Source organism: Accipiter gentilis, chromosome 6 (genome assembly GCF_929443795.1).
Source record: "Accipiter gentilis chromosome 6, bAccGen1.1, whole genome shotgun sequence".
Lineage (NCBI taxonomy): Eukaryota > Metazoa > Chordata > Aves > Accipitriformes > Accipitridae > Astur > Astur gentilis.
This window is the reverse complement of record NC_064885.1, coordinates 592,546-611,017: the sequence shown is the minus strand read 5'-3', so window position 1 is coordinate 611,017 and position 18,472 is coordinate 592,546. Positions and strand designations below refer to the sequence as shown.

Below are 18,472 nucleotides of genomic sequence, written 5' to 3'. Positions count from 1 at the left end.
ACAACCTAAGGTCTTGGTGCTTCTTCTCAGCAAATAACATCCGTAAGGTCTTGTGAGCTTGCCAAAAGTAAAGACTGCTCAGCTGTTTAGGTATTTTATGTGCTTTGTGTTGGCCCAAAGGTTTTATCTGTTGTATCTCCCATGGTAGCTGATTGAATGACAAGTAGAATAAGTGTTGTCATCTGACGATGAAACAAAAATCCCAACTGCCACTAGAACAGAAGTCCTTGGAAGAGCAAAACTGTGGTCTCACTTCTGTCACTTAGGAAAGAGAGTAGTGTGCCCCTCTCTCTCTGGCCTCTACTTATTATTCTCCTGCAGTCACGTAGCACTTACTTCATTTAGGATAATTTCTGAGCTTAGGGTGGCATTGATATGAGTGCTTTTCTACCCTTCCATTAAAAGGCACCCATTTCCAGGGTTGTTTTTTTAAACACGTGTGGGTTTGTCCCTCTGTAATGGATGCAATATGGAGTAGTTTTTCAGCTGAAATTCTGCTGCTGTTGCAGTCGCTCTGCACTGTTTTTGTTTTTTCCCTGGTGACACTAACTTCCTACGTGGCAGCCCTGAGGCAGCCGCGCCAGGCATGTCTCGCCGCTCCGAGGCGGTGAGCAGCGCTGCTATTTCGGGGAGGGAGCCAGGGACCAGACCAGCAGCAAATGGACACCGTGCCCCATGAGCACCTTTGTCCTTTGCTGTTTCAAACTCTGCTGACAAACGGAGCGAGACGAGCCACAGGGACAGCCCACACGCTCAACCCGGCTGTGGCGTCTCCCCCTGTGGGCTAAGCATTGTTGCTGGGGAGATCAGCCTCCTCTCTCCGGTAGCACACCCACTTACGTCTTCTCACTCCTGCCCGCAGCTCCTCCACCCTGTAGACAGAGAGCCGGTTCACCCCTCCGCAGACGGAGCCCTTCTCCCCCTTGCACTCGCTGTTGCATTCCTCGGGCTTCGAGGCGGTGGCTGGCAGCTTGTTCCCGCAGTAGCACTCTGCTCCGTACGCCAGGCCCGCATAGGTGTAAGCCCTGCGGGGAGCAAAACCAAGCACTGTTGCTACAGGCACCCTGTCTACTCCCGAGTTTATACCTAATGAAGGCAGGAGCCTGTCCCCGTGCGCGGCATAAGCTTCTGCTGCCCTGCTCCAGAGGTGCAGCCGGGCCTGGGGACCAGCACGGGCAGCCACCTCGTACCGCAGGTGACGGTGGGGAGCGGTGGTGGTCAGATTCCGCCCGGCGTGGGCTGCCCGGGCCCGGGGCAGTCCTCGGGAGAGCGAGGTGGGCTTTGCCTCCCGATGCGGGTGTCTGAGTGACAGCCCGGTCTCTGGCTGTACGGTGTGCTTGTGCCGTTCCCACGGGAGCACAGCCGGGCCTTCACCCACCTGGTGCCACAGACGTGACAGCGTCGCTGCTGGGGGTGACGCTGCCCCTGCCCGGAGCTGCCCCTTCAGGTTTTGATCAGAAATGTTTAAGGATGGTTTAGAGTGACAGAGAAGAAAAGCCCCTTTCAGAGGTTCTGTTAACTGGCATTTAAAGTCAAGCAGTTTGGATCCAGTTAGGCAATTTTCAAATGCTCAAACCCAGGTGAGGCCACCGCTCGAACAGCAGGCCCAGGGCTCGCTGCCTCTCCCGAGCTGCCCGAGCTGTGGCTTGCTTCCCGCCACCGCGCCGGCTCCAGGAGCGGCCGCTACAGGCTGCCAGTGCCTCCTACGCCGCGTGAAACCACTGTCCGGTCTGGGTGGGCTCGTGGCACAGTAGTCGGTGCTTGGATGGAGGTGGCAGCCTGCGGTTGCGGCGCGTGGTCCCTCGGGTCCCCTTTGCAGGGTGAAGCGCTCCCTTGAGCCTCTCATGCCAAAGGCAAGCAGGCGCCATGCCCACGCAGGCTGCGTGAGGGTCCCTTTGGCCAGGCCCACCACTGACCCCTCTGCTGGCTGCACCGAGCCAGGGTCTGGCTCCGTGTCCTCCAGAAACTGTCTGACAAGGCCTGACAGTCTGTCCATCTGAGAGGAGAGTACCGTTCCCTTCACCCAAGGGACAGCTCCATCTGGAGCGTCTTTGTGTGGCTGCAGGGGACTGGGCTGCAACAGGGGGGTCTGAGAGCCAGCAAGATGGGGTTAAGCTGCAGTTCGGGCACCCCTGAAGCTGTGGGCTCCACGTACACCGCGTTGCCCTATGGACCAAGGGAAGCAAAATGCACAGGAATAGCTCTAAATCGCATTGTTTCTTCTGCTTTCTCTTGTGCTTGGGAGCAATGGGAAATCTTTTTCATAAATATTTTCATATAGTCCTGCCCCAGGTACTAATGATCATCCCCAGCCCGCACCCTGCCTCGGCTGACAGGGCAGGCAGAGCAGTGGCAGGAGCTGCGCCTGCCTGTTCCCTGATGACCAGCAGCTCTGCGGGCTGCACTGGGAACAGCCCTGCTCCTTACCACACACCTGGTCGTCTTGTCCTCTCCTGTTTTCTGGGAGCGATAGTTTCTTCATAGTTTTTTAAAATATTTTAGATCAAAGATTTGGGCTAGAGGGCAATATCTAACTAATACCTAACAAAGACTATCTAACAAAACAGTAATTTTTGACCAGGACAGCAGAAAATATATTGTAAGTAGCCATGCTATAATAAAGAGAATAGGCAGCAGTGAAACAGTCTACTTTAAGCAAGGTAGCAGAGCTATGCCATGCCTGAAGGTATGAGATAATCACAGTTTTCACAGATGCTATATATTTAACGTATGCATGCTTTTCCCATTTCAAATTCAGTTCCACTTATTGTTAGAAAAGAGAAAACTAGCAGTGAAAAAATAGCACTCACCTCTCAGCACAAGCTTCCTGACAGTGAGATACTGTCATTTTTCTTAAGTCATAAAACACAGCTCCCTTCAGTGTCCTTTCCCTTGAATCATCACTGAAGCATCCCATGTAGGTGCCTGTGTGCATGCAAGACCAGAGTTAGGCAACATGCACGGGATGGAGACAGGGGGAGGGAAAAAAAAAATCCAGCTGTGATCGAGTGCCATGTGTTGCAAGCAGGGTTGCATTTGATCAAGTCACAACCTGTCTGGGGTCCAGCTTGCTCTACAGACCTGTCCGCTGGTACTGAACCTTTGTAGGTGCTATTTAAGGAGTAAACTCAAATGTCAAATGGAAATGAACAGAAGGGAAATGAGACTTTTCCCTTACCCGCATTACTTTAAGCAGGCCTACCTTTGCAGACCCAGAGTCTGCGACCACCCCGGAGCCATGGTTCCCGCAGGCGACTGCTGCCTGCTCGACTCCCTCCGGTGACAAAGCATGGCGAGTTTCTGAAGTAAAGGAGAAGGTAGTCTTCAAAATGATATAAACTTTGAGAAATCTTGTTGGATTTCTCCCAGGTTTTCTTGCAAATCTCTAGTTGATAATGAGATGGTGCAAGAGAAATATTAAGAAAATCAATTCTCTTTGGGTACATAGAGTTATATTAAAGCTATAATGGAAAGATAACTTCAGTCTTAACTAGACAGCACTGTCTAGCTATCGCATTGAACTCTCTCTCTCTGGTGCAAATGAATCTCTTAAAATATGTCTTGCTTAGCATATGAAAGATAAATATTTCTCTTAGACTGCATCCTATGTTGAGCCTCTTTTTTGTTGTCATGAACAAAAGACTATAAAAGTCCAGCCCATTTTTTAATATATGATTGGAAGGATGGTGTGGAGTCCCACTATTATACAGCAGTTGTGTGTATTTAAGTACATTTTGTCATTAAAATATGAAGGGAAAAAAGGAAATTTGATTTTAGAAGTAGCAGTATTGAGGTGATAACACAGGGAAAGAATATATGAGGAAAAATGAAACTAAAAAGCATTGTATTAACAATAAAATAATCCACAAGAAAAAGAAAGTTTGAGCCACTCGTAACAGAGATTTTGGAGCTAAGAATAATAAATCAAACATTTAAATATTACAAACACAACAGTAGATTCAAAGACCTGCACATTGGTAATTTGCAAACATGCAATTAGAAAATTCACAAGCTGTGAATATACACCCACAGCACTCTGTTAATGAGATGGGAGTCACACACCTGCAATAAGGATGTTCTGCATTTTAGTGGAGATTTGATTTGGGTACTTTGATTGAAACCAGTAGCAGCAGAAAACTCAGCGTGTGGGGCCAAAGAGCCTGAGTCGGGAGGCACGGGCAGGCCAGCGAACACAGGCGGCATCCACACTCCTCCCTGCATCCTTCCCGCGCTGCTGCCAGCCCGGCAGCAATATCTCATTCACATCCTCCTGTGAACGAGTCACAGAGAGACTCTGCGCTCTTGGAGCGGAACGTCATGTCAGCAATCCAGTCCTTGTCACCTCTGCATCCTGTGCAACAGTGTAACCAGGCCAGGGGAAATGGTATGAAACACCCCATCCGCTGGAAGCATTCGTAACAGAAAATTTTCATTTTTTACCTGACAAATTCCTGTTTTCATTTGTTGCACTAGTAGTACTTGCCAGTCTCCCTGGAAGGGTAAGATGTGGCCCCTACCCTGAGCCACCTGCGACGTAAGCAGGCAAGATAGCTTTATGTGGAGAAAAAATCATAAGGACTTGAATTTTCTCACCCAAGGCCATGTGATCCTGGGTGGACACAGAGCAAGGCAACGTGAGCCAGGAGGTGTTCACAATATGCTGGAGCAGATGCCATCGTTTTTGTCTCGGGTTAAGGGTCTGCCCTGGGAAGCACACTGAGGGTTGGCTTGCAATCCCCGTGCGTGAGCTGGGGCAGAGCGGCTGTGCCACGCCAGGAAGCATGGGCGTTATTAGGATGGCACTGATGAGGAATGCACAAACACAGCCTCCGTGGTAAGGCAATGTGCCGCTTTACTGAGCGGGAACCACAGGCCAATGCTGAAACTTTAATAAGCATTATAACCACGGAGGAGTTAATTATATCTTGGAAGGGATCCATAATGAAATAACAAGCCTCTAAGTTTACTAGGAGAAGTGTGGGGGGGGGAAGATAACATGCTCTACGTAGGTAGTTAAATTTTTAATTGATAATTTCCAAAGGCATTCCAATGCTTGTTAACAATACTGTTATTAATAATGTCACTTCATGTTCAGTCAGATATTCAAATGATGCATATTTGAATCAACATAATTCAGTAGGATGTAGCAATAAATAGTCCTTCTGGCTCCTCTCAGTCAGCAGATAGAACCTGAGCAAGGCACTAGCTTAATGGCTGATACGGGTGCTAGCCTTAACTAACTTTATGGATAATTTTCAAAATTAATTTTTTCTGTTTTAATTGAAGTTTTTAAAGAACAGGTTCATGCTCTGCCTAGTATTAGAGTAGCTCATAAGGACTTACCATGTTTCTCTACTTTTTATCTGTTCTTTTGTTCACCAGGGGTGGGTGGGTGGGTGGGAATTCACCAAATGCAAGGGGGACTAGAGCTGCCCAAGCAGCTACAGTCCATGAGGGGAGAACCAGGCATGCTGTCTTCACACAGTCGGGACTGCGGAAGAGGCAAAGCCAAACGGCTCGTGGGCACTCACCAAGTTCAGCAAGCCAGGTTTACTTCCTTGAACCCACCGAAACTATCCATGCTGCCAGAGCACGTGCACCATGGAAGTACTGCTCACAGGACATCTGGAGCAACAGAATGTAATGTGCCCTAATGTATTGTATTGCTTTCTCTCTTCCACGGCCCCCTCAAATCTCCCGGTGTGAAACAGCAAGCCTGCCCAGGCAGCACCCTGCCTGAGCACCTCCTTGTTAAATCGTCAGCCTCTACTGAGCAGCTTAGACTAGGGTGTCTGCTGCTTGCAAAAAAGTGAAAAAGCAGTACTTTGTGAATATTAAATACTGGTTTTATGAGGTACAGGTACAAAAATGGTAGCCTGGAGGGTTCACGTGATTCTTTTCTGCAACTGTCCACAGAGAGCTTATTAAACTGGGTGGTGACCAAAGTCAGGAAAAGACATATTTGCTGAAGGTGAAGGTGCATCCTCCTCCCACAAAGAGCTGACGGTCCCTGCGTCCAGCGCTGCCCAGCAGGGACAGGGATAGGGACAGGGCCACCCCCCAAAACTTTCTGCTCCCCTGCACCAGGCTTGGTCACTGGTGTGCAGGATGGAGTAGCTGCACTCTCATGTTTCATGCTAGTCCAGGGGCTGTCATTAAGTTCTGAGCACCCAGGCTATGTGCTCGGGGCATGTCATGAAATGCAGTGGGGTTCTCTGGGAGACATCTGCGCTTTGCAGCCTCTCTTCTCTGCCACCAAAACTTGCTACCAATGGGATGTTACGAAGTGCCTGCGGAGCACTCTTGGAAGCTCCAGCTTGGTGCTTCAGGTGGCTCCAGCGGTTAGTTTGCCTGACTCATAGAGTGAGAGTCATCTCCCATACACCATCACTATCACCTTCTTGTTCCCATTTCTGACACTTCAGTCAGTAGGAGTCACAAGGGGGCACCCATTTTGTGGGGTTTTTGCAGAAGGTGCCCCTTTGGGTAAATTTATTCAACAAACTAAAGAGCAGTTTAGTAATGTGGTGTCTAGTCATCCAGATCCCATTCTTTTTTAATTATCAGTGAAACATCTCCAACAATAACTAGTTCTTCTAAAAGGCAATGGGTCAAAGATTGCAAACTCATAATTTGATGCTGCAGCCTTGAGAGTACGGTCAGTCACCTAGCTTGAATCCTGTTGCTTTCTATGTTGGGCTTCTCAAGGGGGCTTGTTTGCTCTCTGGGGATGCTCAGCCTTTGGACGTGACTGCAGAGTTGGGGCTTCAGCTCCCCGCTGCACAGCGAGCAGCTCAGCTGTGTAACAGCCCAACACTATGGGCATCTGGCTTTGTACACCTCCTTGGAGTGTGTCGTGGGCCCAGCGAGGGGATGCCATCCGAAATTTGCCCGGGATGATGCAGCTTTCTTTGGGGGGGTCATAAGGGTATGAATTTCCATGCAGGAAATGTGAACATCTACAGACTCCTGTTTTGCTTCTTTGCTTGCTCTGGAAATAGTTTCTTAAAAGCTTTCCTGCTGAACAAACCAAAGCAGTCCATGCATGTATTTATCAGCAGCACTTCAGGCAGCAGAATCAGGCTCACAGTGAAGTGAACTCACACTTCTGTTAAACCTGAATGGCTTTCCATTTGGACTGGAAGGCGTACAGTTTTCTACCCTGTGCTCTAGCCACTGATGCATTGCACCCGTGCAGTGGCGTGATTTCCCCTTGCGTTCCCCTTGGCCTGTTGCAAATTTTCAGCAAACTTGCCAAACACATGGAGTTTGTCTCTGATTCAGGTGTGTGGCCCACATCTTGTCCCCCTAAGGACAGTGTGTTTGCAGAGATGGTCACAGGGAGCAGGTCAGGAGCAGTGAATGTGTTTGCAATAGCAGAATTTAGTATATGCTAGAAAGTGTTAGCAGCAAGGAGGCACTTCTAGACTTAAGGTATTGTGTGGTTTTGGATAGTTAATTTAATAAAACCCACTTTTGAAGTGTTCCCTGTTCGGAGAAAGAAAATCAATTAAACAGTGTTTATCTCTGCCTACTTGAAGAGAAAATAATTTAAATTAGGGAAGCATATTTCACTGTCTGGCCTTCCATTCAGTCAATGAAAGTACTTTTTTGGAGGAAGTTACAGCTCAGCATGACCAGGGACATCAGGATCGTACTTTGGCCTGCACATACAGTTAAGAACTGGTTTGAAAGTGGTGATGAGCCAGGAGGAAGGTGTTTCTGCAGGGACACTTTGTGGTGCTCACCAGTCTCTGCTTGGGACAGTCCTAGGAGGAGGTGTAGTCTGTGTGCGTGCCAGAAAACAGGGCAGGGGTACATCCCTTACCTTTGTGCTCAGCAGTGTGCTTCATCCCTTTAAATCCTGCTGTTTGCATGGGCTCCTGATCACTGATGAACCTGTGAAACCATCTTCTTCTCAACTGCCTGAGCTCCGAGTTGCGGGACACGAGCCACCGTGGGCTGTGCCGCTGGTCCAGGACCGGCTCCTGCAGCGCGTCCATGCCCACCAGCAGCCTGGGACTGGGGTGGGAGTTTTGCAGTGTCCTGGGGTCTACGATTCCAACGCCAGCCATCCCGTCTGGCATTGGCAGGGCCTGATTAGTGGAGGTCCCACGTGAACCTTGCTGGATAACCAAGCGGGTCCGCTGTAGCAGCAGGAGGCTGCCAGCCATCAGGTAAGCTGCTGTGAGGAAGAGGAGCAGAAACTGGGTCCGACGGAGAATCTTCTGTAGCCTGAAGAAAGCTTTGGCCATGCCCTTACTGAAACCGGGCCCTTCACGCCTCCTGACGGGCCCCTGAATCTCCGTCTGGCCGGGCGCTGGTTCCTCCCATAAGTTCAGCCCATCACTTCGGTGCCTTCTCCCGACGAAAAGCCTTCTTCCCGGAGGGCTGCGGCACAGAGAGCAGCCTGGTGCAGCACTGCCACCAGCCTCAGGCACCGGGCTGGCTGAGGGGCTCTGCGCGCACCCGGCGTGGTGCCATTGTCGTGCTCTGCTGAGCTGCCCAACGGCCGGTGCTGAAACCTGAAATACCAAGGGGAAGGTTGGTTCACATCCAGATAGAAAATACCTGTCATCAGGGTGACTTTCCCCCACCCACCCCTCACCCCTTTTTTTTAGCTGAGTGTTTCTTTCATCTGTTGTTCATAATTACACACTTTAAAAACTGTAATCCAGTGAGAATGATTGGTTAAGCAGAAGCTAGTTTCAGATCTTCAGCCTTACTTGTTGTTTTTTTTTTTTCTTTCTTTCTTTCTTTTAACTTGGAATGCACAAGAAATATCTTTATGATAAGGCTAAGAAAGGTTATTTCTCTTGGGATGTTTGGAAAAAAAGTTCTTTATTTTCTTTTGTCAATAGCCGACATCTCCATTCTTTGTCACTGGCTGGAACAGGCAGCCACAGTCCAGGCATCTTTTAGGAAGGTATTATCAAATTCCTTCCTTTCAGCTAAACAGTAGCTAAGCTACAAATACAGATCAGAAGGAAACAGCAGTGTGGGTATGTGGAGGAAAAAAAAAGAAATTGCAACTCACAATAGATAAGATAATAATTATTAATCTCTTTGAAGCATAATAAAGTCAGGCTTTATGCTGGAAGGGTATTTGCAGATTCTGTACTGACACGCAGAGCTGCGCGAGTTGCTGTGCATGTCGCTTTAAAAGAAACCAGAGATCCTGCTATTTTTTTAGTAGATTTCTATTGCCAAATATTGACATGTGGATGCCCATGGATAAAAACTAGTGAATGAAAAAAATTCATTTCAAGTTTCACCAGATATCTCTTGACTGCTTCTGAGCTTTGCAGGCTTTAGTTGTGCTGATGTATACCATGATGGGATTGTCTGGGCAAGAAAAGCTCCTTTGTGCTCTAGGGAACCTTTAACCTCCCGTAGCAAATAAAAGCTGGCATCTCCCCATAAGTTCCTGTTTTCCCAGTCAATCACTTCTCTGTAGAGCCAGGCAAGTGTTGAGAAAAGATGCAGTGTTTTCCAGAAAAGAAAATATTAGGCTTTTGCTTAACTTGCAGTTGGGGCACACTCTTGAAATCCACAGTCCTGGCAAAGAAACATCCGTTCACTGAACTTCTTGTTTCAGTATCTGATTTAAAGTTTTGTGGAAATTCACTTATGCTTCTTTCTTAAATAGATGCTACCAATTAAGCCTCCACACATTCCCTTGTTCATTTAGTTGTGCAACTTCTTTCTATTTTAAGCAGCAATCAAAAACAAAGCTCCAAAACTTCTAGGCCAAAAATATATTAAAGCTCAGCTGAATCTTTTGTCAATTGAGCCTGAATTCCATTTGTGTGACCGTTCAGCCTCGATTGCTAAATGGTGTTGGCACAAGGCTGGAGTCTGTGTCTTCTAATCCTACAAGTTGGGTGGTCTTGAGGACCTGATTTAGGTGCTTTTTAAAAATTTTGTTGTTCAAGTTCATGTATACTGGTCTCAATTGTACAGGGCTGAATAATATCCAAAAATATTCTATGTGTTCACACTTTCTCCAAGAACTCGGGAGAGCGAGCAGGTGCAAAGGGCTACAAGTCTGCAGCATGATGTAGTAAATTACAACCACTTTCTCCACTGTAAAAGTTAACCCACCTCCCTTCTGATCAGCTCCAAAGCCAAAGAAAATGCATTGATTTACACCAGCTAAAGAGCTGACCCTTAAAGTTAAATTATTAAAAATCTGTGATCAACGTTGTGAGTGCTCAAGAATTACAGTAAAAGGGTCAGAAGTACCTAGACAGATGAACAGGAAATTAGCCATAATTAGATAACTGCAGATTGTTACTGCGCTAATTTATTTGAAGAAATACTGTCTATCAGCATAGGTATGATTTGATTCACTAGTTATTCCTAACATAGGGCTACTGGAAACTTGAGCTATTCCCAAAAGAGTCTGTCTAATCTAAAAGAAAGATGCGTGTGTCTATTAGCCATTTGAGATTCTGACTGGGAAATTACCGTGCTCCTTACAGCATACAGTATTTTGAGGTAAGGCTTGGCCAATGGAGGAGGCAGCCATATGCCTTGGTGGCTGGTGTCTGAGCAGACAGTACAGTGTTCAAGTTGTCATCTATAATGCAAAGGAACAGCCCTTCTTAATAAAATGCTGCTGCAAAGCCTCATCTGCGAGATGATAATGGCTGCAATCACATAGGTATTCAAAAGGTTCAAGATTTGCGCCTCCTCCCCCTCCCGCCCCCCCCCAGCAGCAAGATGGAGGCTAGATAAATTTATCAGACTTGCAATCATCTTTGCCCAAGTGTAATTCAGGGTTTCATAGCTCTTCTGGTTTACTCACAAAGTGATCAAGTTACAATATCAAGAAGTGCTTCCAGCCAAAGTTCTCAAGTGTGTCCAAGTCATTTGCATTGGAAAGGCAGTGCTGCGGCAGCCGGGAACCTTTAGGCGTTGCTAATCAGTGATGAGTGGCAGCTCCACTGGAGAAGGACCATTGAAGCCGTGTAGCAGAGGTCGGGCATGTTATGCTTCAAACTGCATCGCTGGCCCATTTTAGTCCTTTTTAATGCTACTGTAGGCTTGAGCCTTTCAGCAGATTTCAGCTGAGTTTCTCCATGTTTGCAATGATGTAAAGTGGAGCAGCTGGAAGCTGCATCGTCCCCGTGACAGGAGGATCTGCCTACGTGGCGATGCCTCCTGGTGCCAGGGGAGACAGGTCTGGCCACCGCCTGCCCAAACAATGCCTGCGTAGGGCGTGATCGCTGCTTCCCACGTTAGCAGGATGAAAAACCTACTATGCATCAGCAGAACTAGGGTAACTGCCCAAGATACCAGACTAATTTAAGTATGCAGCAAGCTCTGCGTCCAAACACCAAGAAAAGTTTGGCATTGCTCCTGTTGTTCTGCCTAGTTTAGTTATTTATTTATTTACTAAGGAGAAGCTCCTTCTGGGTCTCAAAAGGCTAATGTTGCCCTTGCCCAGTGGTTCAAAAAGTTTAAATGGTACAGGCCAATTTTACTGCAGTCAATATGACATATATAAATTACCTCCAGATGCATTTGCCCTCAGTACAGTTGCCATGACAGTACATTGTAGTAAAAACCAACCAAATAAATAAGCAGACTCTCCGCCCACAGCAACTGCTGCAAATGTGCAACTCAAAAATTAAATGTTGCTTTTTAGTGGGGAAATAGCAGAGAGTGCTGCTGACATAAAAAAATGTCATTTGATTTTTCCATAAACTGCATATTGCAATATCATCAAAGTATGCCTAAAAGAATTGAAGTGCATCACTTTTGATGATGATATTAAAAAGGAAAGAGTAAGGAGGATATGAACTAGTATCTGGTAATAGAAAGTGTATCATTTGTCTTTTTCATACATATTTCACTTAAAATGAATGAAGTGAAATGGAAGAAAAGTACAGTCTTCTGTTCCTATTTATGAGTGCTCACAGCCAAAGGGGTTTTAGGACCATATTAATTGAGAGTTGAGTTAGTCAGTAAAATCATAAAATGATAATTGAAAGGACTTTGAGATGGGCAATGAGAACTGTTAAACAGCAGAGAAGAGCTCCAGGTGAAGAGAACAATGAAAGGGTTAACACTGCAACAAAAAAAAAGGAAAATCATTAGCACTGGCAAGAATCAGCTTTGGAGAAGGAGCGTGGTAGTACAGAAGATCTGCTGGGTGCTGTGCCTTCAGCAAGGAAAGGATCCCTTGCACCGCTAAAAAGGTGGTGGATCTGGTGGCTGTGTGTTTATAAAATGGATAATTATCTGGTTACTGAGGGCAAGAATTTGATGGGGTTCAGAAAAGCATTGAGTGATCTTATTGTATAAAGTATGAATTTATGCACATTACTAGTGACAGATAAATTTTTAACTGTTCAGAAGTCAGATAACCATTCAGTTGTTTGAACAGCATTTTTAGCTGTTTGTGCCTGAAATTTTTTGTCAGGAAATGTCATTAGAAAAAATAGTTGGGAGGTTTTTTTTTTATGTAAGACCTCTATATATACCAGCAGGACTGAATGCAGGGCTGAAAAATGCATTTTACCTGAAATCCCAGAATCCCCAAATATGAATGTGTTCTGATCTGTTTCCTAAAATAGGCAATGCTGTGATTCTTCTCACTGTCTCTGGGAAAGCCAACATCTTAAAAGAAAGATCCCTCTAAATCTGGCATGACTTGATCACCAGTGGATTTGCTGGCTGGTAGCCAGACTACTGTCCCAGTGCTGGGGAATCCTCCTGAGCACTGTTGCACATGAGTTATTTGTTTATTCAGGTGCTGTCAGGCCTCAGAGTGTGTGGTGCTGGGTGCCAGCTGTAAGAGATGCTCTTCCAAAGGTTTTGCATGGATCTGCAATGCTTGGATAAGGCATGGTCCTACCAGCACCCAGAGAAAAGCTGCTTTTCTTTTCTGCAGGCCACATTGCTCAGAGCCTGCTCCTGTGGGGTCTTGCCATTGCCCAGAAGAGCAGGGTGGCAGAGGCAGCAATCCTTGAGGGAACTTTAATGGTATCCTCTGAAATGAGCTCTGGCAGCCACGTAGCACCCAGCTCCTCTGAACGTGTCTGTGAGCGTGCAGCTGGCCATTTCGAGGGGATGTGAGTCCCCTGGTTGAACTCGCTGCAGACGCTAGGAACAGCCGCTGTGCCTGGTAAAGGATAATGTATCTTTGTAGAGCTCTATCAATATTTCATAAAAACGATGTGGTTAACAGGTAGGGGAACACCTGCACCACTGACGTGACCGTAGGGAGCTCTTTTTGGAAGGAGGCAGAGAAGGGAGTTGTCCATATGTGCTACTCATTTCAGACCACTCTGGAAATGTACCCCTCCCTTGGTGTTTTTGCAACGCTGAGAGGTTACGCACAGCATTGAGAAATGCCAGAGCACAGATTGTGAACTCAGCACATTGCATCTCAGAGTGCACTGACGGGACTAAGCACCAGACCGGAGGCATTTCCAATTTTAAGTGCTGGTTTTCCTTTAATCCTTATTTTTCTTTCATTACATATATAATACCAGATTTATAACTGCCATTAAAAAGTTGCTATAGAAAAAGCAGGTCAGTACCTTGCTTCCAAAATGATATCACAAAGTGTGACAAAGATGTCACAGTAGGCAGCTGCATTAACTTATTTGTGAAGAGAAATAGAAGAAAAATTGTAAAGTTCTTGGCAATTCTAGTCTCCTAGCCAAAGGAGTAGTTACAGAATTTTTAAGGGAAGACTGAGTATTTTCAGTGATGCTATGAAAGCCAGCAAAGGCTGAAGACACTAAAGAACAGCCCCAGACTTGCAGGTGAAGAGTTGTTCAGTTGAGGGCTGTCCCTTAGTAGGTTGCTCAGTGCAGAAACTTAGGTCAATACTGCATTGATGGCCGCAGCTCATCAATAGTTGATCTTGTCTGAAGACCAGCAGGATTTTGCAAATTCAGAGTTCTTGGCACGGAAGCAAGGCTATGTTTTCTATTGTAAACTGAAGGGAATTGGACTCATGAACGCTATTTTTAGAAAAATCCATCCCTCTTCCACATTTCTCCTTTCTTTTGTCAGCTTTCTTTGAGGACAAATGTAGTCAGTTAGGACCTAGCTGAAGGATTCTGGCTCACAGCCTTTCTTTTGGATACACACTGCCATTTTCTTGAGGCTGTTTGGAAAGTCAAGGCCAACATCCCACTGTGTGAATGCACATAGGAAGAAAAACTCCTGAGAAGCTGCAAATTTGATGTTGGGATCCTGTCAAATATTTGCAGTTCCTTTTATCCTTGTAGCTAAAAGCAGCCTGAGTAATCCTGAGTATCTGCCAGTGTTGGTCCCGAGATGGCCGACAGCAAGTTCTCACAGCTGTACTTTCATACATGGCCAGAGCTGTCTCTTGAGAAAGGGGCTAAAAAAGACGACAAAGGTGAGCTGTCTGAGCTCTCCCCTCATACCTTGAGTGGAATCAACAGAGAAATTCCACATTTTCCCAGTTTCCACATCATAGGAAAAGAGAGGAAAATGAAACCATGGGTCACAGTTGTGTGGAAAGCAGCACATGCTAAAAGTAAAGCTTAGAAGAAACATCCTGGTACTCTACTGTCTTAAGCCAAAATCCACTCAGATCAAGATATAGGTTGATGCTGATGGATTTTGGCTCAGGTCCATCGTTACTTTTTCTGTCTCCTTTAGAAAGTGTCATGTGGAATCGTCTCACTAACTTAACAATGTAATTTAGGAATTCATGCAAAGGAAAGAAAAAGAGGTGATTTCGTAATCCCATTACCTTTCCTAGGATACTCTTTCACCAAAAAGAGAGGAAATTTTCAATGAAGAGTTAACTATAATATTCATTTTCTTCACCAACTTAAACATGCACTTTTCTGTGAGCTAAGGTCTACGGTATATAACCTGATCATTGACCTTTCTGGCAGTTACAATGCAATACTCAAATGAGACCCATCCAGAATCCAACAACCTGGCCTTCCCAGAGCATTTGGCTTCAGGTGGAGAGGCAGAAACACCCTCCAACTCTGGCCCTGGGCAGGCATTCCCCCCATGCTCTTCCGATAACCCTGCAGGTGAGGCTTTTATCGCAGGCTGTGGAGCAGCCGCAGCCACCGTCCCAGCAGCGCGTGAGCTGTCCTGCATGGGCAGGGTCAGGAGGCGGCCCTGGTGCGGCTCAAGCCTCGCACAGTGACGTGCTACACAGCTCCACCAGCCGCTGCAGCTCACGCCCGTTCCGTTGTTCTCCAGTTTTCTCACCCCTGCCCTTCCTGCAGGGCCAGTGGAAAACTCAAGCTGCTTTCCTACTTTGTTCCAAGGCGGGATGTCTAGCTCAGGCACACGAGGCTGAGGATGAGTTAGTGCCCGTGCTTTGCTTGTGTACATCCTGCATCACCCTCCACGTGAAACACGCCACGTCATTCAGTTCTGCCGCTGCAGAACTTGCTGAGGGTTTGTATTTAAACAGAATAAAAGGATTTCTTCCCCATCTCTTCCCAACTTACCTCCAATTGTTTGATCTAGAGAATAATTTGGCTTTTAAATATTTCTAGAAACTAACTCTTCCATCCCTTTCCCATCAAAATGAAGCTTATCATCTAGGAATTTTCAGTAATGAGGTGAACAATGAGACGTAAGTGAAGGGACCTTCAGCCTGCCTTGACCCCTGAAGCTCCAATGTGTCATGTCAGCTGCCCTACCAAAGGGTCTGGCCTTACTATCTGGGCTTTCAGAAGCAATAAGCACTTCTTCCAACTTAAAAAGTTTTACTTGCTAGAGGATGGACCTCTGCTGACTCTACGCACATGCCCCCTCATGAGCAAAAAGTCTTTCCTGACACAACGCTGCTTTGAGTGTTTCTTCAGGAACAACATAAGGTCTGCCAACAAACTAGAGATGAGGTAGAAGTGCCACAATTTCTCCACATGCTGTAGTGGCAAATGTTGCAGCCTGAGAGGGCTTTCTTGCAAGTTCACCATTGCTTGCTACAAGTGCTTTTGGTACAATATGTAATCAGATTGCAAAGTTATTTTTGATGCTGATACTGTGTTAAAACTGTTAAATAATGATAAACTGTGATAAATAAAGCAGAAAAAAATCTTTATGCAGAGATAGCAGAAAGATGGAGAAAAACTCTATAGTCCATAAACTAGTCAAATCAAGTTGAAAATATACAAGTTAAAAATATGCATGATATCCACTGTATGCAATATGGGAGGTGTTTTACAGCTGACAGATAATTCAGCTTTGAAAGTGAAAGGCAATGTCACAGAACAGAGCTGCAGCCTGAGGCTGGAGGGTCGGCACTAACTTGTGCAAATTTGGTCACAGCAGCTCTTTCACTAGATACTCTGCTTTTTTGAGACCAATTTTCTAGCATAGGTAGGTATAAATCTAGGCTATAATTTTGTTGGTGAACGCAGTAGCCTATGGTGAGGGATGCAGAAGAGCCTGCAGGAGGCAGCTGGTCCAGGAAGGCGTGTTGTGAGACAGAGAGCTGACTTGGAAAGTGTTCCAGTGACAGCTTGTAACAGAAAGCACACCATGGCGATATGGTATTTCTTCCATTAATCCAATACTTTTTACCTAGGTTGGTGATAAAGTAGTAATCAGGAGGACTGATTCCATGCCAATATGGGAAAGATGCGGACATATACATACATACATTTTATATGTATACATGCACAGACATACATATGTTTGTGTGTATGTATTCTGTTCATAGAGGGATGTGTACTCAAAAGATAACATACAATCTGCTACCATTCACTGGTAAACCGAGACCTACCAGCAAGCAGTATTCTTGAACCTAGAAAGTATTTTGATCAATAATAAAGCATTCATGCATAATGTACATGCCTTTGATATTAAGAACTCAAGCACCCAGCAAATGATGCTTTATCTGCAATTTCCAAAAAACCCAATATGATTCTGTGGCTATAGGCTGAAGTTTTGCAAGAGACTGTCATAAAAAATGTACCATATATTGTTTTTTGCCTCAGCCCACAGTAGCTAGAGATGAGATCTTTTCCTGTGTGCAAGGAAATCTACTGGAATTGAAATAACATGCAGATCTGTAACTAAATCATAGGTATTTAAAAAGTGTCTTTCACAAACCCCTCAACATCCAAATTTCCGCAATGTCCGCCTACTAAAAATTGTTAGAGTCTATTTATTTAGCACAATGATGCTTCAGAAACTGTTTAGAGAAGCCGAGCGTTCTAGTCTGCCTCGCCAGGCTATGTGACACAAACACACACTCGCATTATCCATGCCTACTTTTCAAGTATGTTTCGCGGATGCTCAGAGAAGGGCATCTCGAGAGCAAACTGCAATCTTTATAAATAATGCAGCTAAGCCTCGTGTACTTAGATGCCACGGATAAATTTAATAAATCAAACAGCCATTCAGACTGCAATGAATTTTAATACCTCAGCCTCTGCGAAAAGTTGTCTGGTTATTACTTGTGTCAAGGCCAGCTGACAAACAGCTTGCAGGCGCGGATAACGCAACTGTACGCGAAAAAGAGGAGAAAACTCACCTTTCTTCTGTGGTTGAGGAAGTCGTGTTGCAGCCAGGCAAAGTCCTAGACAATCCAGTGAAATATTATAAAAAGCTGTAATGCATATCTGAAAAGCTGGTAAATCCTGCTCCCGCTGCCCTTCCCCACTAATCCTTCTCCTTCCTCCCGCCTCCAGCACGCAGGGCTGTAATCCCGCCGGGCCCCCTCCGCGCTCCGCCCGTGTCTGCGCCGCGCTCCGCTCCCTCCAGCTGTTCCCATCAGTAAGTGATCCAGCCGCCGCGCAGCCCCGCACACGCTCCCTGCTCACCGCTGCCCGCCGGGGTCCCTCTCGCTGGGGTCTGTCGCCGGGGTCCCTTCCCGGGGTCCCTGCGGCTCACCGGGCCAGGGCCCCGGCGTCCTGCGCCGTGCGGCAGCTGGCGGGGGAGAAACGCTCCATGGCCTCCTGCGCCGGCAGGCAGGGTCGAAGCAGCCTCGGCGCTGCGCTGCCAAAATCCTCAGCCACAGCCGGTGCGCTCGTGTTTCGTAACGCACCCCCTGGTCGGGGGAGACAGACAGAGCCTCTCCTTTACGTCTGCAGCCTTCCGCAGCTACAGACGTTTCCAGACCTACCCGTACGCTCTATCCGTCCGTGTATTTGTCTAAACGCACCGCTGGCTGCATAGGCAGATATCTAAGTGGCGGCAGCAGCAGTGCGAGGACCTAATGCGATCAGCTGAACGGATGCTCCTGTGTTTGTTTCTCGGTGCCTCTTCCCACTAGGGGCAGATCCCTCTGGAGCTGCTCCTCTGGAGACCCGGACCCCTTCCCAACAGGTCTAGAGGGTCCCGGGAAAGCGAGTCCCCGGCAGCCTCCCAGCACCAGCTTGGGGATTTCAGGCAGCAAATTGTTATTCTGGGCACAGGTGGATAGGAGTAAATTATTTATAAATGTGAGAGCTGAAAGGCAGTTTGCTTGGTGTCCTTAGGACTGCCTGCTCTGCTCTGC

General features: G+C 46.6%; 1 protein-coding gene across 2 annotated transcripts in view; it reads right to left on the bottom strand.

The window, feature by feature from the left end:
• Positions 1 to 18,200, bottom strand: part of WSCD1 (WSC domain containing 1) — a 32,253-nt gene extending 14,053 nt beyond the window's left edge. The window contains exons 1-4 of one of the 2 annotated variants that reach the window (XM_049801848.1): positions 17,507 to 18,200; positions 7,829 to 8,525; positions 2,811 to 2,925; positions 841 to 1,025 (exon numbers count right to left, since the gene is read on the bottom strand). In XM_049801848.1, coding sequence (XP_049657805.1) covers positions 841 to 1,025; positions 2,811 to 2,925; positions 7,829 to 8,255 — 727 coding nt within the window. In that variant the 5' untranslated portion in view covers positions 8,256 to 8,525; positions 17,507 to 18,200. Of the gene's footprint in view, positions 1 to 840; positions 1,026 to 2,810; positions 2,926 to 7,828; positions 8,526 to 10,810; positions 10,992 to 17,506 lie in introns of those variants that run through there. The other variant, XM_049801849.1, reaches the window with a different exon arrangement.
• Between the last annotated feature and the right edge of the window lie 272 nt (positions 18,201 to 18,472).